This window comes from Podarcis filfolensis (assembly GCF_964270895.1).
Source record: "Podarcis filfolensis genome assembly, chromosome: 5".
Lineage (NCBI taxonomy): Eukaryota > Metazoa > Chordata > Lepidosauria > Squamata > Lacertidae > Podarcis > Podarcis filfolensis.
In genome coordinates, this window is record NC_139608.1 from 81,711,023 (window position 1) to 81,733,274 (window position 22,252).

The 22,252-nt window shown below is 41.5% G+C and overlaps 2 protein-coding genes and 1 long non-coding RNA gene across 12 annotated transcripts in view; all 3 read left to right on the forward strand.

Annotated features, from left to right (window-relative positions):
- Positions 1-1,705, forward strand: part of LOC310762944 (disks large homolog 5-like) — a gene marked incomplete at its 5' end in the record, with an annotated part of 31,230 nt that extends 29,525 nt beyond the window's left edge. For 6 of the 9 annotated variants that reach the window (XM_083614814.1, XM_083614806.1, XM_083614810.1 and 3 more), the window contains one exon: positions 884-1,705. In XM_083614814.1, the coding sequence (XP_083470940.1) occupies positions 884-937 (54 nt within the window). In that variant the 3' untranslated portion in view covers positions 938-1,705. Of the gene's footprint in view, positions 1-880 lie in introns of all 9 variants that reach the window. The other 3 variants (XM_083614811.1, XM_083614812.1, XM_083614813.1) reach the window with 1 other exon arrangement.
- LOC310762933 (disks large homolog 5-like) overlaps positions 924-22,252 on the forward strand; it is a 32,660-nt gene continuing 11,331 nt past the window's right edge. Inside the window, exons 1-11 of one of the 2 annotated variants that reach the window (XM_083614766.1) lie at positions 924-1,102; positions 1,937-2,030; positions 2,723-2,846; positions 3,431-3,595; positions 4,203-4,386; positions 5,133-5,281; positions 14,335-14,505; positions 16,160-16,356; positions 16,941-17,084; positions 19,057-19,184; positions 21,121-21,230. In XM_083614766.1, the coding sequence (XP_083470892.1) occupies positions 1,991-2,030; positions 2,723-2,846; positions 3,431-3,595; positions 4,203-4,386; positions 5,133-5,281; positions 14,335-14,505; positions 16,160-16,356; positions 16,941-17,084; positions 19,057-19,184; positions 21,121-21,230 (1,412 nt within the window). In that variant the 5' untranslated portion in view covers positions 924-1,102; positions 1,937-1,990. Of the gene's footprint in view, positions 1,103-1,218; positions 1,331-1,936; positions 2,031-2,722; positions 2,847-3,430; positions 3,596-4,202; positions 4,387-5,132; positions 5,282-14,334; positions 14,506-16,159; positions 16,357-16,940; positions 17,085-19,056; positions 19,185-21,120; positions 21,231-22,252 lie in introns of those variants that run through there. The other variant, XM_083614767.1, reaches the window with a different exon arrangement.
- On the forward strand, positions 17,092-19,031 carry LOC310763101. The gene is made up of 2 exons (XR_014548482.1): positions 17,092-17,500; positions 18,159-19,031. It is a non-coding gene; the product is annotated as an uncharacterized lncRNA (long non-coding RNA).

The following is a 22,252-nucleotide window of genomic DNA, read 5'->3' on the forward strand; positions in this document are numbered from 1 at the left end:
GTGGTACCTCAGGTTACAGATGCTTCAGGTTACAGACTCTGCTAACCCAGAAATAGTACCTTGAGTTAAGAACTTTGCTTCAGGATGAGAACAGAAATTGCACGGCAGCGGCAGCAGGAGGCCCCATTAGCTAAAGTGGTACCTCAGGTTAAGAACAGTTTCAGGTTAAGAACGGACCTCCAGAACAAATTAAGTTCTTAACCCAAGGTACCACTGTATTTGCTAGGGGCTGCAGCCCTGTTGCATTCAGTTGAAACTGTTCTCAGGATGGCAGTCCTGAACTAGGGGAAGAAAACAATAGGCAGTAATGTTGGCTTTGTTTTTAAGAGGGAAAATAGTGCAACTGCAATATGAAAATAAGGGCCACATTAGTTACTGGTGATTCGTGTGTGCTCCATGCATGTATGAGTGGTATGTGTTTGTAGCTAAAGACAGCAATTTCTCGATAATACAGGGATGGGAAGGGTCTTATTTTTAAGAACAAAAAGGCTGTATGGAGTAAGGAGTGCAGAACCCTTTCTTCAAATGTTTTCTCCCTCCCAACTGAGCATAGTTTCAATATGTGAGCTCAGCTGAGGAGGAAAGCATTCGGGAGAAGAATATCAGGGAGGGACAATGGTGCCCCACTCCTTACCCATACACCCCTTTTGCTTTTTTATTTTTTTTAAAAAAGATGTCCCCCATGTGATTGATATATCTCCATATAACTACCAGGGAATGCAGTTAGATTTTTCTCTGTAATAATAAAACTTGTTCTGGAGGAGCACTTTATATTGCTTACAGCAGAAATCTTGCAGATCTCTTGTGGAATTCAGGGCCTAAAGGAGTTTCCCCCCTCTTTCTTATTAAGCCTGACTGTTTTTCCTTTTGTACTTTAAAGTAGGTTCTTCCGATGCATGTGTGCAGTGCTCTGTGGTTAATAGGCCTGAGCCTTTGAGCCTCGAGAAGGAGTCCCAGCCGCCTCCTCCTTCTCCTCACCTTTACCCGAGGGTCTTCCCGCCCTGCTGCCGTTGTTTTCTGGCCGAGCCCTTTGGAGACCAGGAAGAGGACCTGTGCCGCCGCCACCAACGCCATCTGCCATGCAGCCTGCTTCTGTGAAGTGGTATGACTGAAGAGACTACGGCTTTATTGAATTTTGTGTTAAAGACAGTAAAGATGTTAATGTAAATTTTGAGGAATCCAAACTTTCGTTCAGTTGTCTTGGAGGAAACAGTAACTTTTAAATGAAATTGATCTTTAGAATTCAATTGATCCAAATGAATCCAAGCATAAAAGAACTGACAGATCTGTCTTATGTAGTTTATGAAAAGGAGAAAGGGGTGTCTTCAGGGTATGTTCCACTAATTTTTAATGCTCTTCATTTTGTTGTTTTTAATCACTAGTTAGTGTTCAAGATATCCTAGTTAAAACTAGCAATTCCTTTTGAAACTTAAAATGAGTAAAGCCCATACATTTGTATGTTTGATCCTCAAAGCTCTTACATCTCACTAGGGAGGGATTAGAGCCTAGAGGTTGTTGCTTGTCAATCTGTACATTTAGACCAAATTGTATTTGCACTGTTAGTATGAAAGCGAGTGACAAAATGTTAATACTCTATACGATCTTCTTTTGGGTGTGTTTGTTGTTGTTTTTTGACCAGTTTGTGTTCAGAGCAGTGGGGATTTTTTTAATGTCTACATTATTTCTAATAAACTGTTGAATACTCCATGGCTGTCAACTGGCTGGCTGGCTGGCTGTAACTTCATGTATTCTTACTATTTGTTGGAATAAAAGTGGGGGATTATTTCATCTGTTTGAAGGAGGAAAATTCTAATATTCCCAAGCAAGTCTTTTTTTTTAAAAAAAAGGATCTGTAAGTTGTGGGTACACAATTTAAAGGGAAAAAATGTTGTGATTTGACTAAAAAGCAAGTTTTGACTTCCGTTTTTAAAAAAAGGTAGGTTCTTCCAGCAACTTGCAGTATAGGACAGAAGGAATAAAAATACCATGGATGCCAAAGTACCAGAGGACCGTCATTGGCTCCAGTAGGGGTAATATATATTTATATTATTTTTTTCTTGTAAATTACTGCATGAATGGAGAGTTCGGCATTCTAGCTAGTAGATTTTTGTCAATGTTTAAAGCAGGGCACCATCCCTGCTTTGGGGGGGGGGTCACATTTGGAAATCTAAGAAACTATCATGGGCACCACAACATAGCCCTTTTGCAGAAGAAAAACACAGTAATGGGATGAGAATAGCCTCCTCCTCGAAGCACCAGGTAAAACACCCATGCATACCCCCTTAACAAATACAACACAGGCACTAAGAGAAGCGACCCCCAAATTAAAAACGACAACAAGCCAGACCCTGATTTATTTATTTTTTAATTGAGATGGTTAGGAGGGGGGCTCAAGGGGGAGTCTGAAGGTACCACTGTGCACATTGGGCAGTCCATGTTTTGAGCAAGGACATGCCCCCATCCCATATTTCTAGTGCATGCGTATTAAAAACATTCTCTCTTGCCCCCTCAACCTATCAGTGTTAGTATGAAATTTTCCATGATATCCTAGTGGTAGGGTAGTCTTTAAATAGCGCACATAACTGAACATTTAGGTGCTGTTCTTGTTGGAAGCCCACTATTAAAAACACTTGGAAGCCAACGTAAAGGGATGGTGTGACTTCCCTGATAACTTTTGCAACACACCCAACTGCCGTGGCTGCTCCTGTGCTGTTCTATACAGGTTCACTGTCTCATTCTGAATGTAGCAGCCCCAGCCTGGTAACCCCACCGCAGTCGCTGCTTAACCTGGAGACCTCGTCCTTTGCCAGTAGCCAGTTGCAGAACTCACTTTCCACCCTGCCCAGGTGAGCCCAGTGTCTGTAGGGCAACATCAAAAAGACAAGTAAGTTATTCTGTAAATATCTTAGATAGGGCTAGTTGAAATAGTGGTTAAATGTGTAAATGGAAAAAATAGAAAAGGAAAGGGGGTGGGGGAAATGTGCTAAGTACAGAAACTGCTGCCTTTTAGACCAGTAGCCTTCAGCCTTTTTTCAAGCTGGGACTTGCCTTTAACCCCAATCTGCAAAATTTGACTGATTGTCCCCCACCCCACCCTACCCCAGTCCCTACTATCTGTGCTACCTTTCTGCTCCTCTTCCATGTCCCCTGGCTGTCCTTGTGCCTCCAATATTTCTGCTTTGCATTCTGCTTTTGTCTGCTAGGGGAGAGCAGCTGATCGCAGAATAAGCAAGATGCCAATCACTGCAGCTGCTAGCCAGAACCAGGATAGATCTATAGGCAGCAGGGGCAGTCATCCTTAAGCTTTCGGAGCAGGATGTGGATGAAAATCTAAGCACCCATTTAAGTATCTAAATATCTGAAACTGTTTAGATATAATGCAGTTGATCAGCTTTTAATTTTTCTGGTATTCTTCTTCCTCTAACTTGAGCTCCTGGCTAGAACCCAGGAGCAGCCATTCCACTCCACAAGGCAGTAGACCTGCAACTCTTGACAGCCATTCCATAACTGATACTGTGAATGAAAAGGATGAAGGGATCACGACACCTCCATCCAAGCAGACCACCCCAACCACCAATCCCTGCAATTCAATCAGGTAACCTGCTTCCTCATTTTCCCTCTCTCTTTCTCTCTCTGTGTCTGTATCTCTGCGTCTGGGGGTGGGGGGTGGGCAGCTGGTGTATATTCTAGGCTGATTCAAGGGGAGTAGAGTTGAAAACTGAGTGCCAGATTTTAAAGCAAGGGCTCCATTTCTACAAGGAGCTTGGTCTTCACGTTGCCCTTCTCCGGGGCCAAGCAATTCAGCACGAGGGAGTGGGAGTTCCCAAGAGGAACACTGAATTTGGATCCATGGTGGCAGTGCTATTTTTCTAGAAAAACAGGTGCTGGAACTCACCATGAATGCCTCCCTTCTTCTTTTATAATGGCAACGGTGCTCACCTGAGAGGTGTTGGTACTGAGCTCTGGCTGGGGAAAAAGCCCTGCATGGTGGAAAGGAGTCGATTCCTTCCTGCCAAATAATGCCACAGAGAACTCAAATGGGGGCAGCTGGGACATCTTTGGGGCCTCTCTTGCTGAGAGATAGCAAGGGAACAGGGGTTAAGGGCTGGCTGGAGCTGAGGGTTTGGAGGAGCAGTGTCTGATGAGGATCAGCTTGTCAAACAGGCCTTGGGTGTCTTTTCTTTGTCTCTTGCCATTGAAAGGAATTCTGTAGACACCAGCAAGAGGACACCTGAACCTAGAACAGTTACCATTAAGAAGTCCCAAGTGGAACTCGGAATCCAGATCTACAGTGGAAACCTACATGGTATTTTTGTGTCCCATGCAGAAGATGACAGCCCTGCCAAAGGACCTGATGGGCTGGTGCTTGGAGACATGATACTTGAGGTAAGCAGTAGATATAAAAGGAAGGTGGTTGGTGGTTCAAACACTTGCAGAATATATGGATGCGAAACACATCCATATTTTCCCCCATGAAAGGGAAAGCAGCTTGGGTTTGTTTGTTTTTTAGTGGACAAAAATGGTTAATGAGGAAAGGGGAAATCATCCCCTGTTTTCTTCCTCTTCTCATGCACCCACATGCCACCACCACTCCAGCTGATCCTTCATTCAAGATTCCAGCATTCTGCTAGTTCTTTTGGAGAGGAAAAATAAAATACCACATGGAAAAATAATCATACAACTACATATGATACGTAGTCTGGCCCTCAAATATTCTAGTGTTGATGAGGAAGATGAATAAATTGAATGCAAGAAGTAAGCAGGAAATCTATTAGGTCTTGGCTGGAAAATGTACAAAATTTAAGGTGGAACGTCAGCTGACACCAGCAAGGATACTTAAGATTCAGAGCAGTGATGCTTGGATGAAATATGGCCTAGACATTTTCCAATGAATGACAGTTCTTAAAGCTTGTGCTGTCCAGCTGTATTTTTGGACTGGGTTGCCATTTCCTCAATTTTCCATTAGCGAAGACGGTGTGTTCTTAATGCAATGTGAATGTATTCCCCCTCTTTTGGTATAGTCAGATTCTCTAGTCCCACATAACATCATTTTCATTGTTTGGTTTGTTGGACACATGCATCAGATTGGAGCTCTCAAGTGTTTTTGTTTCTTTTGCCCGCCCCCCCCACAGTATGGATCTGTTGACATGCGGAACAAAACAGCTGAAGAAGCTTATCTTGAAATGCTCAAGCCAGATGAAAATGTTAGAATAAAAGCTCAGTACAGAATAGAAGAATTCAACAAGATCAAGGAGTTACCCAGAGATGGATTCTATGTCAGGTATGTAAAAGTTCAATTGGTAAACTAGGCGACTATTCATCTGCTACAGCTGTGGGCTAATTCACACAGATATGAGCATCTCTTAAACTTTCAGCACTTGATGGCTTGCAGATGAACGTGTAAATGAGCTGCATTGAAAGCATTGTCTACATTGTGTTTGAACTGACTATAGGGAACAGGACAGCACTGTCTCCAGTGACTTAATCTGCAATAAAAAAGTTGTCACTTGATGCTATAGTCAACAGAAGCAAGCATGCATTCCATTTTTATGAATACAACTCAAGAGCACACCTACAAAATTGGCATCAAAAGTTCAGTCACAATAAGGCAAACTGTATTTATGGTGATTCCATACTTCCTTTTCAATGAATTTAATAATCTCCCCTTAATTACCTGAAGGATGGATATCCTATGATTAGGGAAGTGGGCCTTAGGCTCACCACAGCCCTGTCAAGGATTCTTGAATGATTCCATAGCCTGTAAAATTGAATATTATTAATCTACCTCCCAGAGATTTGTGAAGATGACTAAGTATCAGAAGAGCACTTCCTTAAAAAAGAGAAAAAAATAAGTGAGCCAGCAGTTTTCTGGTTCAAAGCTTATCTCAGTCATGAACTCCTTGAATAGCCTTAAGTTATTTTAGGCACACAATTAAATAACGTATATTTAATAATATAAACTATTGAAGAAACTAAGTAAAATTCCCAGCCTCTGTCCCCCACCAGGATCTGTGATATTTTGCTGTACTGCCTTTTAACAGATGGCTCTAATGTGAAGCACAGGGGAAAAATAATAAAATCGTAGAATTGTGGAGTTGGAAGGGACCCTAAGGATCATATAGTCCAGCCCCCTGCAATGCAGGAATATGCAGCTTTCTCAAATGGGGATTGAACCTGCAACCTTGATGTTATCAGCACCACGCTCTAACCAGCTGAGCCATCCAGAGCATGTATTATATGCCCTGAAGCACAATGATACAGTGGTGAAGCATAGCTCTAAATCCCTCTTGATGGGTTGGGTCTGGACTATTGGGTCCTATTGAGATAAAATCAGTCTTGACTTACTCAACTCCCATTGAAGTCAATGGGAATTAAGTTCATCAAACTTGGTGTGAATCCATCCCATTAACAATATAAATATACACCCCCAGGTAGATAAAGGCTGTGGGCAATCATGTCCGCATCAGCCCTGGAACTGGTCGCCTCCTACTTGGGATTCTTGAAATGGCTGTAGAGGGAGAAGTGGGAGCTTTAAGTTACTGCTCTGTTGACCAGGCATGAGAAGAAGAAGTATTTATTTCTCCCAGGCCTTGCCATTCCACAGGCTCTTTGCTGCCTACCTATTGCAAGGACTGACATGCCCTCTCTGTCCTGAACCTGAGGACGCCTCTGGGGCTCAAGTATGCATAGTCCCAAGGAGCTCAACTCAGCAAAGTCCCAGCCTCAAATCAGGAGGTTCCTGGTTCACACCCTGGAGTCTTTGATATACAGTGGTACCTTGGTTCTCAAACTTAATCCGTTCTGTAAGTCAGTTCCAAAACCAAGGCACACTTTCCCATAGAAAGTATTGCAAAATGGATTAATCCGTTCCAGACTTTAAAAAACAACCCCTAAAACAGCAATTTAGCATGAATTTTACTATCTAATAAGACCAGGCTTCCTCAACCTCGGCCCTCCAGATGTTTTTGGCCTACAACTCCCATGATCCCTAGCTAGGAGGACCAGGGGTCAGGGATGATGGGAATTGTAGTCTCGAAACATTTGGAGGGCCGAGGTTGAGGAAGCCTGAACAAGACCATTAATCCATAAAATGAAAGCAATAATCAATGTTCTGTACTATAAAATAAGACAGTATTGTAGATGATAAAAAATAATTTAAAAAATTTCCTTACCTGCACTGATGATAGTCATTGTTTTTTTAAAAAAATAATATTTATTAAAGTTTTAAGGGTTACAAAAAGAAAAAGTAAGAAACATCATTTTAAACAAAAAACAATACAACACATCACAATAGGTAAAGAAAAAAGGATAAGATACACAAGAAAAAAAACCAGAAAAATAAAATCCATTAAACAAAAAAGAAAAAACAAAGAAAAATACAACAAATCTTCCCATTACTTATCTTTCATTAGCTTATTTCCTTGACCTCCTCACACCTCCCTTTTTTGTATTCTAGATCGATTATCTATTTCAGCAAATCCTTTCCATCTTTTCAAATTTTAGTCCTGTAATTTATCTTAGTATAATGTAGCTTTACTTTCCCTCCTTTCACCAATTAACAGTCAGTTTTTCCCAAATCCTTTGTATCATTTCTGCTAAAGTCACATAACATCATTCCAACATCCTTCTAACATTCATTAATTTTACAATGTTTCTGTAAATAGTCTTTAAATTTCTTCCAATCTTCCTCCACTGACTCTTCGCCCTGGTCTCGGATTCTGCCAGTCATTTCCGCCAGTTCCATGTAGTCCATCACCTTCATCTGCCATTCTTCCCGGGTGGGTAGATCTTGTGTCTTCCAGTACTTTGCAATAAGTATTCTTGCTGCTGTTGTGGCATACATAAAGAAAGTTCTATCCTTCTTTAACACCAATTGGCCGACCATGCCCAGGAGAAAGGCCTCTGGTTTCTTCAAAAAGGTATATTTAAATACCTTTTTCATTTCATTATAGATCATCTCCCAGAAAGTCTTAATCCTTGGGCATGTCCACCAAAGGTGAAAGAATGTACCTTCAGTCTCTTTACATTTCCAACATTTATTATCGGGCAAATGGTAGATTTTTGCGAGCTTGACTGGTGTCATGTACCACCTGTAAATCATTTTCATTATATTCTCTCTTAAGGCATTACATGCCGTGAACTTCATACCTGTGGTCCATAACTGTTCCCAGTCAGCCATCATAATATTGTGTCCAACATCTTGTGCCCATTTAATCATAGCAGATTTCACCATTTCATCCTGAGTATTCCATTTCAACAGCAAGTTATACATTCTTGACAAGTTCTTAATTTTAGGATCTAGCAGTTCTGTTTCCAATTTTGATTTTTCCACCTGGAAGCCAATTTTTTTGTCCAAGTTATATGCCTCCATTATCTGGTAATAATGAAGCCAATCTCGCACTCTATTTTTTAATTTTTCAAAACTCTGCAGTTTTAATCTGTCTCCCTCTTGTTCCAAAATTTCCCAATACTTCGGCCATTTGGCCTCCATATTGAGCTTTTTCTGAGCCTTCGCTTCCATTGGTGACAACCACCTTGGGGTTTTATTTTCAAGCAAATCCTTATATCTTATCCAAACATTAAACAGTGCTTTTCTGACAATATGGTTTTTAAACGCTATATGTGCTTTGACCTTATCATACCACAAATATGCATGCCACCCAAAAACATTGTTAAAGCCTTCTAGATCCAGCACGTCAGTGTTCTCAAGAAGCATCCATTCTCTCAGCCAGCAAAAAGCGGCTGATTCATAATAAAGTTTTAAGTCTGGCAGGGCAAATCCACCTCTTTCTTTAGCATCAGTTAATATCTTGAATTTTATTCGAGGCTTCTTGCCCTGCCAGACAAATCTAGAGATATCTCTCTGCCACTTCTTGAAACACTCCATTTTATCCAAAATTTGCAATGTTTGAAACAAAAACAGCATCCTTGGCAATGCATTCATTTTTATCACAGCAATTCGGCCTAGCAATGATAGCTTCAGGTTTGACCATATTTCTAAATCCTTTTTCACTTCCATCCAACATTTTTCATAGTTATCCTTAAATAAATTCACATTCTTAGCAGTCATGTTAACCCCTAGGTATTTCACTTTCTTAACCAGTGTTAGTCCTGTCTCCTTCTGAAACCTTTCTCTCTCCGTCACTGTTAAATTTTTCTCTAAAACCTTAGTTTTCATCTTATTCAACTTAAATCCCGCTACTTGTCCAAATTCTTGGATTAGTTCCAGTACTCTTTTGGTACTAGATTCTGGCTCCTATAATGTCAATACCAAATCATCAGCAAATGCTTTCAGTTTGTACTGTTTAGCTCCAACTTGTATACCTTTAACCGTTTGGTCCCTTCTAATCATGTTTAAAAGAACCTCCAGGACCGATATAAAAAGCAATGGAGAGATTGGGCAACCTTGTCATGTTCCTTTCTCTATCTTAAATTCTTCCGTCACTACATTGTTCACAATTAATTTAGCCTTTTGTTCTGAATAAATTGCGCCTATACCATTTTCAAAACCTTGACCAACCCCCATCCCCTGTAAATTTTTCTTCATAAAACTCCAAGAAATATTGTCAAAGGCTTTCTCCGCGTCCACAAATATCAAAACTGCTTTAGTATTAATATTCACTTGTAACTTTTCTAGAATATTAATTATGTTCCTCGTGTTGTCAGACAAGTGTCTGCCCAGGAGAAAACCAGGTTGATCTTTATGAATTTCTTCTACTAATACCTTTTTTTAATCTTTTAGCCAAAATGTCTGCAAAAATTTTATAATCCACATTAAGCAAAGATATGGGGCGGTAATTCTTAAGCTGTGTCTTCTCAGACTCTATTTTCGCTATAAGTGTAATATAAGCTTCCTTCCACGACTCTGGTGCCCTTTTCCCTTCCAATATTCCATTACAAACTTCCTTTAATGGCTGTATTACCCATTCTTTCAGGGATCTATAGTATCTTGAAGTCAAACCATCCGGTCCTGGAGATTTACCCAATTGCATATTCTGGATGGCCCCTTCTACCTCTTGCTCCGTTATTTTGTAATTCAACATTAGCTTATTTTCTTGAGAGATTTTTTGTAATCCATTTGTTTTCAAAAAACGATCAATGTCCATTTGTTTCTGGGTTTCCTGTGTATATAGTTGTTTAAAATACCTCTGAAAACACTTTCTAATCTCCACTGGATTCTGTATATTTTTTCCTTCTACTTCCAAATTTGTAATAGTGTTGAGTTTTTGTCTTTTTTTCATTTGCCAAGCCAGCAGTTTTCCACATTTATTTGCCGATTCAAATGTCTTTTGTCTCATCTGTTTAATTTTCCATTCTATTTCCTGGTTCATCATTTTCATATATTGTACTTGGTGTAGCTTTATCTCTTTCAGAATCTCCTGCGACTTTGGTTTCACTCTCAGTTTCTTCTCTCCTTCCTTTATTTTCTCCAAAATCTTATCTTTTTTCTTATTTTGGACTCTCTTTTGAATCGCATTCTGTTGTATCAAAAATCCTCTCATAACCGCTTTGCTTGCGTCCCAAATTACTCTTTTTTCTACAGTGGTGTTCATATTTATCTCAAAATAGTCTCTCAGAGTTTTTTGGGCCTTCTTAGTCACTTCCTCATTCCTAAACAATGTGTCATTCATCCTCCATCTGAAGGAGCCAGTTGGTGTTAGTTTCAATTCCATCTTTACAGCATTATGGTCGGAGCAGATTTTAGGGCATATTTCCACCTTTCTAGTCTTTGGAGCCAGCCCTCTAGTTACCCAAATTTGGTCAATTCTTGTCCATGTCATTTTGGCCTCTGAGAAGAAGGTTCCCTCTCTTCCCAGAGGGTTTTTTATTCTCCAAATGTCAACTAAATCCATATTGTCAGTCATATCAAAGAAAGTCTTTGGTTGTCTACCATCCTTAGTGACTACCTGTCTCTGTGCCTTGTCCATATTTGTAGACACCACTCCATTCATATCCCCCATCAAAATCATATTATAGTCCATATAGTCCATCAGAGTCTCATGTAACTTCTTGAAAAATTCCGATTTTCCCTCATTTGGTGCGTAAATGCCTAATATAAAAAATTTCTCTCCTTGTGATTGGATTTCAATTGCCACAAATCTTCCTTGGTCATCTTTAAAAAGAAATTTCGGTGATAGGCTCTCCTTTGCGTAAAGTACTACTCCTCTTTTTTTAACTTTGTCTGATGAAATGAATTCATGTCCCAATCTTTTATTTGTCAATATTTTCCTATGTAGCCTTATCACATGTGTTTCTTCTAAACAAATCAAGTCCAATTGTTCTTTTTTTAATACATGAAAGACTCTTCGTCTTTTTTCAGGGGAGTTCATCCCATTAACATTCCAGCTTAATATTTGCAGTGCCATGATATAGTTACTTTAAATCTCCTCCAACTGCGCCCAGTGCTTGCTCTTGTTCTGTCGGTGGTGTTGATATCCCTTTCGCTCGGCAGTCCAGTCCAAAAGATAGCTTTGCTATGTCCAGTATAGGTGATCTTCTGTCCAGTACTCTTTGCTCTAGTCCTCTATCTGATGATCTTCTGTCCGATGCTCCTGGTTCTTTTCCAAGTCCCTTCTGTAGATCCTCTTCGTGATTGCTCAGAAATTTTTCTTTGGCCTCAACTGATCTTATTTTTATTTTCCTTCCTTTAAAGCTAAAGGATAGGCCTTGGGGAAATTCCCACCCGAAGATGATTCTGTTCCTTCTCAGCAGAGCAACCAAATCTCCATAATTGGACCTAAGGTCCAAAAGGTATTTCGGGATATCTTTGAATATTTCCACTCTTGTCTGCAGTATTTCCAAAGTCTTCTGAAAGTGCCAACCCAAAATTTTATCTCTCTCTTCTTTAGATCGGAGGGTAATCAAACAGTCTCTTACTCTATTCTTCTTTCCTCCTCTTCCAAGCCTAAAAGCACTCACGATTTTCACTCCTTCTTGTTCCAAATCCAGATTCCAAAACTCTGCAAATTCCTGCGTAAGAAATTCTATCAAACTATCCTTCTCCAGTTCAGGTACAGCTCTGATCCTCAAGTTCGTCTCTTTTTCCTTAAGCTCAATCATAGAAAGAATCAACTTATGGTCCTCAACTTGTCTCTGTATATCTGAGACTCTCTTTGTTTCCAATTGAGTTACCTTGACTTCCACAGCAGCAACTTTTCCCTTAGTTTCTTCTGCAATCTGACAGGTCGAAGCAGATTTCTGTATCAATTTCTGTATCGCTTCTATGTTGGTATTCACCTTTTGTCCCAAACTATTTATACTTTCTGTATTTATATCAATTTTGGTATTTGCAGCGTCCACCTTTGCATTTGACGCATCCACTTTTACATTTGTCGCATCTACCTTCCTGCTAAGTTTTTCCAAAGATTCATTTATCTTACCTAATGCAAATCTTACCTAAAGCTTATCTTACCTAAAGCTTCTTCTGATGACATTCCTCTTGGTTTGGGTTGTGTTGGTACAGCTACAGGTGAGGCAGAAGGACCAGATGCTGACGCTCTTCGCTGCCAAGACTTCCCAGATCTTGTTTTTTTTCTGGGAGTGACGAATCTACTTTTTCTTTCCCATCTGCCATAACACTCAGAAAGTCCAAGGTCAATCCCACAGTCAGGCAGTTTTATCTTTCTAGTGGAAAATTCCCCTGATCCAGCTCTTATAACAGTTTCAGAAACTTCCTCTAGGGGGAAACAGTTGCAATCCGTACTTGTATTGATCCAAAATAACTCCTTTTAAAACATAACTCAAGCAGGAAATTTAGTTTCGATTTTCAGTTACTTTTTTCTCCCTTTTAAAGTCAAAGGGGGACAGTTAGAAACAGTTAAAAACAATGTATCTCTCTTTGACAGCTAGCAGTCAGAGCGCATTTCAGATACGGCAGCCTTATTGTCCTATTTGCAGCCCGTTCCCAGGTTCTGAGCAATGGAATTTTAGCTTCCTTCCCTCTCTCTCGCAGGTATATATAGTCCAAAACTTCCCCCCCCTTCTCCTGCTTCCCAGGCGGGGGATTTACTATTTTTTGAGGTTTAAATTAATCCTTTCCAATCGACTCTCCAAGACTCTAGCTTGCAGCCTCTTTGCTTTGTTCTGTTTACAAAAGCGGAAGGCGGACTTCCTGTTTATGCCTCCCCGCTACAATTCCGAATTGAATCTTTCTTCTTTTGTAAATTTCCAATTTGTTCTACTCACGGGTAGTATCTTTTAGAATCCAATTGTTCACAGGAAAAGGTCAGCGCTCTCCGGCAACGGCTGTGCGGCTTCACTCCGTGGAAAAAGCAGTCGATTCACAGCACCGCGCTGCTCACCCCACTTCGCTCCAGAGCCCCGAAAACGGGTTTCCTCGCGAGTAGGGGAGGCGCAAATTGTGCCCGCCAAATCCCACGTTCACAGGCTTCACCCGCCTGTGATTTCTGAAGGGTCTCCGCCTTCGCCGTGACGGCTAAACCCAGTTTTCATGGAGTAAATTCCTCTTAGTCATCCTCTTAGCGCCATTACCGATGGCGCTAACCCGGAAGTCTCTGATGATAGTCATTGTTTGGATGGGGGGCTTTCCGCAGTCACACAATCAATCAATCAATCAATCATAAAACAAAAAACAAGCAACAATCACAAAAATTAAAAAGCCATAAAAACGCGAAAAATAGCAAAAACAAAAGCACCAAAAATCACCTCAGAACACTGCAATCAGAAATGGAAGGCTTTAATTATGATGGGGTGGATTCAGATGAGTGGTGCAAGGGCAGAAGAGGGAGGAAAAAAGGCTTAATTACATTCGGGGGGGACCCAAATGAACAGTGCAAGGGTAGAAACGGGAAGAGTAAAGGCTTAATTACTATGCAAGGGACTGAAATTTGCTACGCAACAGTAAAAACAGAAGCTCATGGACCCCGTTTGGGTTCCGGGGCAAAGTTTGAAAACAGGAACACCTGCTTCCGGGTTTGCAGTGTTCGGGTTCCAAGTTGTTCGGAAACTAAGCTGTTCGAAAACTGAGGAAGGGGCAAGCAGAATATGAAATGGAAGAATGGTATAAAGAGGTGAGGGATATAGCTATTAATGATAAATTAACACATGCCATTAAGGTAAGGTGGGGAATATGCAGGTAAAATGATTTTGAGGAGATATGGAGGGTGTTTGCAGAATTTGTACTGTTAAAACAGAAAGGGGTCAAACCATCGCAAGAGGTGTTGAAATTTTGGGAGGTTGGATAGTTACAATGGAATGGTCTCGGTGGTGGGGTGTACATTTTTATTCTTATTTATTTATGATTATTAGTTTGTCAAAAAGAAAAAGAAAATTTAATAAAATAAAAAGGGTCTCTTCATCTCTCTTTTTTTGCAGGGCACTTTATGACCGGATGGCAGAAGTGGAGCAGGACTTGAGCTTCAAGAAGGATGACATTTTGTACGTCGATGACACTCTGCCGCAGGGGAACTTTGGCTGCTGGATGGTGTGGCAGCTGGATGAAAACGCCCAAAAGCTGGAAAGAGGACAGATTCCCAGCAAATACATGTAATTAAATCTCTGAGATACAAATGGCGTTTGCCTCATTGCTAAAAGCGGGCAGTTACGATGAAGTATGAACAAAAGCCAAGCGTTTTGTTCTTCAAAGCCTTGCTGTTAATGTTGGAGGGGGTATTGAGTTTCCCAGTAAAGTTACTTGAGAGAGGTGGCATGTTTTAATAACTCTCAATTAAAGAAACTATTCCGTCAAGTCATTTTTAGTGCTGCCAATGGTTGCCTACTTCCTAAAAATGGAAAGGACTTTGTTTTTGTGCTTTTATTCCGGGACAGCCTAAGTGGCTTCCCGTCGTCATGCCGCAGCACTTTTAGACAGGGATGGATGGCATCCATATTTAATTTTGGTCCATGGGTTGGAACATAAGAGAACACCACATTTTCCCCTTTAATCCACCAAATTAATGCTTGCTTTTTAATAAAGATCAAGGAGATTAAGATCAAGGGGCAGAATTGGGCACTGCTGCCTCAGCTAAGATCCTGATGTCATGGTGTATATGCAGCCAATTGGTGGCTGCCAGCTTATACTTTTTTTGGTTTTCACTCACTCTCAGGTCTTTGATCATATCCTTCTCTTTCTCCCTCTTTGCAATAGCATTTCACCAACCTTCTCACTTCATTTCCCTCCATCTTACCTTGGAACTGTAGAATCATGGGGTTCTAGTGTGGCCATACCTGCTCTCCTCTTTTGTATGGGACTCCATTATTCTTACTATTTTTTAATTCTTCACTTTGTGCTTCACGTTTCTATACCTACCCACTTAGATGACCACCACACACATGTAAAGAAAAAGAAGGAACTTTTTATCACATGTGGTGGACCTGCCCCAAAGTGAAAGACCTCTGGGGAAAGATTTATAACAAATTGAAAAAAATGTTGAAATATACATTTATAAAGAAATCAGAGGCCTTTCTTGGAATAACAGGTTTGGAATTGCCCAAGAAAGATGTTTAATTATTTTTGTATGCCACAACTGCTCGAATATTACTAGCTAAGCAGTGGAAAATGCAAGAACTACCAACTGTGGAAGAATGGCAGATGAAGATGATGGACTTTTCAGAGCTAACTGACCTGACCGGAAGAGTCCGCAACCAGAATGAGGAGGAGTATCAGGAAGAATGGAACAAATTTAATGACTATTTAGCTAAATACATCAAGTTAAATTAATTGGAAAAAGCTTGCAATTACCAGCTAGGCCTAGGATTTAAATAAGTAATGCGAGGAATTATTATGTTTAATGCTGAATTGGGAAGAATGACTGATGTTAAGTGACTAAGTTAAGATTTTAAGAACTTTGATTTGGAAAACCGTTAAAATGATATTCATTGAAATCCAACTAGGGGGATATGAGGAAGTCACTTAATAATGTTAAGAAGATTAGTTTTAATAAGGTTATGATTTATGTTTGTTGTTTATTTGTTAGTCTGTTTTTTAATTTTGTGAAAACCAATAAATTTTTTTGGAAAAAATTTTAAAAAATAATAATAAAGTCATGGTTTGGTTTAGCTCAGAACCAAACTTACATCTTCAAGTCAACTACAGACGACCCCATAGCGAGGCCTGTCTCAAGATCCATCGTTGGTTTTACTGCTACCTGTTTGAGAGCAGTTCAGATGTTGCCCGATTAAGCCCACAATCTCTTTGCAGGATGGAGCAGGAGTTCTACAGGAGGCACAGCATGCCCGAAGCTAAAGATGAAAACAGCTCTGCAAAGACACCATTGGCAGCAGCTCGGAGGTCATTCTTTAGGAGGAAGCACAAGCACAAACGTAGCGGGTCCAAAGATGGAAAGGAACTGCTAGCTCTTGACACCATCAGCACAGACTCCATCCCTTTTTTGGATGGCAAGTGTCTTAACTGAATTTGCTTAGCCCACAACAAAATTATCTAGGTTTATTTGCACATTGGTAAAGGAGGGCCTATGACTTTGGGTTTCAGAACAAAACAAAACAGAAGAGTTGAGGCAAGTGTGAGCGGGGGAGAATCAGCCTGCTATATCCATTGCATGTTCAAAGCTGTTCGGTGCCAGCCAAATATCATGTATCTCATGTCCCACTCTCTCACACATTTAATCTTTTACATACAAGACTGATTAGCATGTCCCATAACCCTTCTTAAAGTATATTTCCACATGTCCCCATAAATCTGCTATTCACGGTAGCTAAAAAGTATGGATTTGGATCATTAGCTATACAATGTGGAGTTTCTCCAGTTGTTCCCAATGATCTTTTTCTGTATTACCTGTTCGGGCTTTTATTATTATTATTGTTATTCAGATTTTGTATTGTTAGAGAATTCAGATTCACAATATTCAGACAGCGACTGTCCCACACCTCAGTTACCTTCACTATCATGGGCCCTTGAACTGTTGCATTCTTTTATTTATTTATTTTCCTGATCATGTAAGCAACTCTCCATTTCTCTCCAGATTCTGTAAACCTTGCTTATCAACGAGTCCAGAAAGTGGACTGCACATCTCCCAGGCCTGTGCTTATTCTAGGGCCATTACTTGATGCTGTGAAGGACATGCTAGTCAAGGAATCTCCAGGAAAATTGTGCCGGTATCCTCTTGGTAAGTATGTCAGCACTTGAAGGTCCTCTAGTAACAAAAAGTTGGTCTCCAGAGGGAGCAGTAGAAAAACAATGGTTGCTTAGGTGTTATGGGTAATTCAGGTGACACACACCCTCTATCAGCAAGAATTCCCTTCTAAAATACCTCTTTTCTTTTGCCCATTTGGCCATTGTGCTGCTCTGCGTTCTTAGGTATTCTTTCCTCCTCTCCCTCTTCAGTTTATAATTCTCCCTCTGCTCTCTTTCCTCTTAAGTCTCTTCTCCTTACTGTAGAATTCATCTTCTCCCCTCCAGCACACAGAGGAAACAAACCACAATACCTGGTTTAGTGTTATCTCTGAACCAGAGATGTTGATTTTTTTCACTCCCAAAAAACTAGAATCAAGAACAAATATGGGCTATGTATTTGCGTGGCGAGTTCCCGCCCCCCACCAAGGATAAATAAAGACACCGGACACCAGAATTAAGGTTAAATGGGCGAATTAAGCCACAACTTTATTGAATTCAGGAATGAGAGGCATTGGCTTAGGCATTGGTCCTATCGACTATCCGGCTCCAGCCCATTTGCTGAAGACCAGGAAGGGTTAACACCATAGAGGGGGAGTCTCCTGCTGAGGCACGTCAACTAGGAGCTCCCCCGGGTCACCGCTCGGGGGTGTGCCTTTGGCCCACACCTCCATAGGCTTCGGACAGGGCCACGCCCCCTGGAGTCCTTTATCGGACCACCCTTCGCTCTCTGGGGGGAGGTGATGCCGTTCCTCCCCCCCCACATCCTCTAAACCCCTCCTTACCAATGCCTAACCGCCACTCGAGCAACTGCTCGCCGCCAATACCTTCATGCCTGAAACCAATCCCTGATCCCCTTTGCTATGCTAGCCGGCAAAAGAGGGCGAGCCCCGGCCCTAAATAGGGCAGGCCACGCCCCCCAGCAACCTGATTGGCTGGCTGGGCAGACAACGCGGCCGGGGTTCCCCTGCTCTCGCGGGGGCTGAAACCAGCCCCCGCTCATGTGGGGTGAGCGTGAAGCCCGCAACCCCACCTCCTGGCCATGTCCGGAAGTGGCTTTTTGGGAGAGAAACAAACTGATCCCTGGTTTTGGATGCAATGGTTGATCCAAGAGTCGTATTTTGTTTCTTTCCAGTGTGTATAGGGAAGAGACAGGCCAGAAAGACTCAACTGTGGGAAATTGCTAAATATGAGTTGTGAACAACGCCATTACCTTGTTTTCAATTCAAAAGGAAAGTAAATACAAGCCACGATGGCAATCATCAGCCAAGGTACAGGTGCTGCTTCACACTCCTGGTTAAGCAGAAGTACCAAGTGATGGTGCAGAGATTAGCATCATGGTCTCCCTTCCCTCCTGTGCAATTTATTAAACTCTTTATCTGCTTGCTCCTTTGGGGAGAGCGCTTCCTGACAGCTATGCATGCAGCCTGGAAATCCTCATTTGACAGCACGGACTTATTAAACAGTTGTCCCGGCATGGATTTATTAAAGTATGGGTTTATGAAGCAGTTGTCGTGCTACGAAGCCAACAGGGCAACTGCTGCAACAGCCTCCTTGCTTTTCCCCAAGACTCTGTGTGTGGTCCTACATTGAATGAGGCAGGAGAGACGCCAGCAGTGCTGCCCCCCCCCCGCCATTCTCTCTCCATTCTCCTGGCCACAATGTAACATCCCTCTACCCTCCCCATTCTAGAAGGGGGGAAAACATCATGGTATTAGCTTATGCGAATATTGCATTGTGGGGAATGTGCAGCTGTGGGTGCATATTCCTTGATGATCCAGTTAAGCCCTTCAGTAGACATAAGGCCAAATGATTGCTTTTAACTGGTTTAAATATTAGCGTGCTTTATATATATATATATACTGTACGTTTGCAAAGGAAAACTTGGGTCTGAAGCATCCGAATGCCACCTTCCTGTGAAAGTAAAAATGAATAAACCATTCTTTGTTTTTGTTCTTCCAAAACAGAGGTGATGAAAGCTTCTCAACAAGCCATCGAGCGGGGTGTGAAAGACTGTTTATTCATAGATTATAAACGTAGGAGTGGACATTTCGATGTGACAACTGTTGCCTCAGTAAAGGAGATAACAGAGAAGGTGCTTCTTTTCTCTCTCTCTCTCTCTCTCTCTCTCTCTCTCTCTCGTAGCTTTATTTTTTCCTCTTAAAAAAGGCACCCACCCACAGTTCTGCTGTAGCTAAACTAGTTTGGGCCTGCCAGCTTCTTGAGTGGGAGACAGTCTGGAACCACACAAAAACTTATCTGAACTCTTTGGAGAAGAGGCAACGCACAAGGAGATAGAAATACGGCCCTTTCCCAATTACGTTTACATTCTTATATTTAAAAACTGGATTGATGTGCTGTTTTGATTCTGTAATCCCTAGATGAAAGTGGCTAAGTAGGTGAGCCAGCAAGTTGTGTGTTTGAGTCTAACCTCGGGTGTTGTTGGCTTCAGAGCACATGGCAGTAACTTTCCATGGCACACTCAACAAACTTTCTGCCCCTGTTCTTAAGCTTACACTTCACGGGCCAAATCTGATGCAACATGGCAGCCAATATTATCATTATTTAACAACACTTACATAGTGTGGGAATGTAATGAACCTCAAAGCCATTTGTTGATCTTGTGCAATTTACATGCCGCCTTTCATCGTAAGATCTCAGTGTAGTTCACTGTATTAATAAGTAAATCCCCCAAATTAAATTGTATTTAATAAGTAAATAAGTAAAGTAAAAAAGTACCCCAAATTAAATTGTATTTAATTTAATACAATTAAAAGGCAGTAGAATATTAATCTCAGGTGAGGAGTGGGAGGTTTCTGCTTCTTCTATCAGGAAGAGCACCCATCTGAGCTCCCCACCTCCTCTCTCCATGTCCCATTGCTACAGGAACTTTTATCTCAGGCCAGCTCTGCTACTGGCAGTAAACCAAGCTGATGAGAAAAGTGCTTTTAGGCCATTTGGAAGTTTCAGGTCTGCTCACCTGAGCACAACTTCCATGGTAAAAAAGCATGCCCTGCCCACCCCACTAATGGAGACGTATGTTTAAATAAGAACATGCCGCTTGCCTCCATCACAACTAGCTTGGACCTAAGTAAATTTGCTATGGTGTTCAGGTTCTGCATTTGGACATCCCAAAGGCATCTGGCTGGTCACTGTGAGGCGCTGGGCCTTTGGTCCATCAGGCTCCCCTTCCGTTATTAACTGGGCAGATAGGAAAGACGGCTTGGGGAGAGGCAGGTTTGAGAATATTAGGCCGGTGATGAGTTTAAAGTCAGGTGTTTGCACTTCCTGGCTCCTTCTGTTGGTATATTTAAATAGTACAGGAACTGTTAGAGAGAGATAGAGGACACGGTGTTGGTGATGGAGGGGTGGAAATTGAAGGATAGCCAAGCGAGAGAGTGAGAAGTCGCATGGGGGAAGCAAAAAGTACAGAAATACAGAGAGAGAATAGGAATGCAACCAGAATGGTGTCTCAGAGCAGTGCTAGAAACAGAAATATGAAAGCTAGAAGCTAAATGGCACCTTAAACCCAGGTTATGTACCAGGTTATGTAGACGGAATGTCTAGGTGCGCTTTTTTAATAACAAGAATACAAAGCTGAAAATGAACGAACTGCAGCTAAAATATTCTGTTCATTTTTGACATGGTCTAGTCCTTCCCCTGCGCGCCCCCTAATATTCTTAGGAGGGTATCTTCTCCAGTTTTCAGCCAGTAGCTGGAAGTGGAGTTTTAATCTGAAATCTCAAGTGCAGTACTGTGCCCATAGCTCAGAAACTGCTCACAATAATGAAATTACATGTCACAAAATACGCCTGGAACAGTGGGAGTTTCGAGCACTGTCTCAAAGAGAGCAGGCAAGCTGCAGGGACACTTGTGAATTTCCTTGATAGTCTAAAGTGAGCTGTTATTCTCCAGCCCCCTCTGCAAAAGGGGGCTAATGAAACTGAGCTGCCTTGCATAGCTGTTTGTAAGGGTTGCTGAGTAAATGCACATGAAATGCTTTGAACATATCATTAATTATTCTTCATCAGGACTGTCACTGCCTCTTGGACATTGCTCCTCATGCCATCGAACGGCTCCACAGCATTCACAACTACCCAATCGTCATTTTTGTCCGTTACAAAAATGCCAAGCAGATCAAGTAAGTGTGAGGTGTGGGCCGGGTGGTGGCTGTAGGGATTTGGGTAGTGCTTGGAGGATGGCGTGCTTCCAGTGCTTTCTCGTGTGCAACAGGAAATCTGCTTTCACTTAGACATGCCATTTAGGATGCAGTCTTATATCTGCTTACCTCGGAGTAAGCCCCATTCAGGGGTAACTTCCAAATAGATGTGTGTGGGTTACACTTCGAAATTCTATGACTTTTGAGTATGGGGCTGCACTGCATTATCAAAGGCTTGATTTTATTTAATCAGATCATATACTGTTGTGCTTCTAGTTATGCACACGTTGGGCAAAGTGGAAGAAATCTTCTTTGCACAACTGATTTCTGTGCATTGGTTATGCTATATAAATAATATATGCTTGGTAAAGGGTGGGGGTTTTTTCCATATGAGGGCTACAGATTTGCATAGGATTATATTCATATATAATCATTTGTGGCTACTATTTTTAATGCTTTTAAAATGCCTCAAGGCCAAGGTGTACTGTACAATAATTGCATTAAGAACAGGCCCCCAGGATTTGCAAAGAAAAGTAAGGCAGTTAGGAAGGGAACAGGGAAAAGCCGGGTCAGCTCCATAGAAGCTGTTTAAACCAGGGGTAGCCAGCCAGGTGCCCGTCAGATGTTCCCTGCCAGCATGATATTTAAACCCTTGCAAGGAGGGAGAGGTGCAAAAGTCAGGAGGCATTGGAGAGAGAATGAAGACGTGAAAATTGGACAAGTACCCCAAGGTTTTGGCAAGATGAAACTGCCAGTGGGGGAGAGGGAGAAGAGAGCGAAGAGATCTCCGTACAGAAGAAGTAACTTTGAAAAGTGGCTCTGATAAGAAAACAGGAATCCAGGCCCAGGTGGAGTGACAGAGGCAAGCCAGCTTTGGGAGCCAAGTGGCAACCACTGGGCTTTGTGGGGCAGCTGCACTCACACTCCATATATCCACCTTTCACAACAATTTTCAATGCTTGCTTCCTTACAATTATGGTTCATAAAAGATAACTGAAATCTAG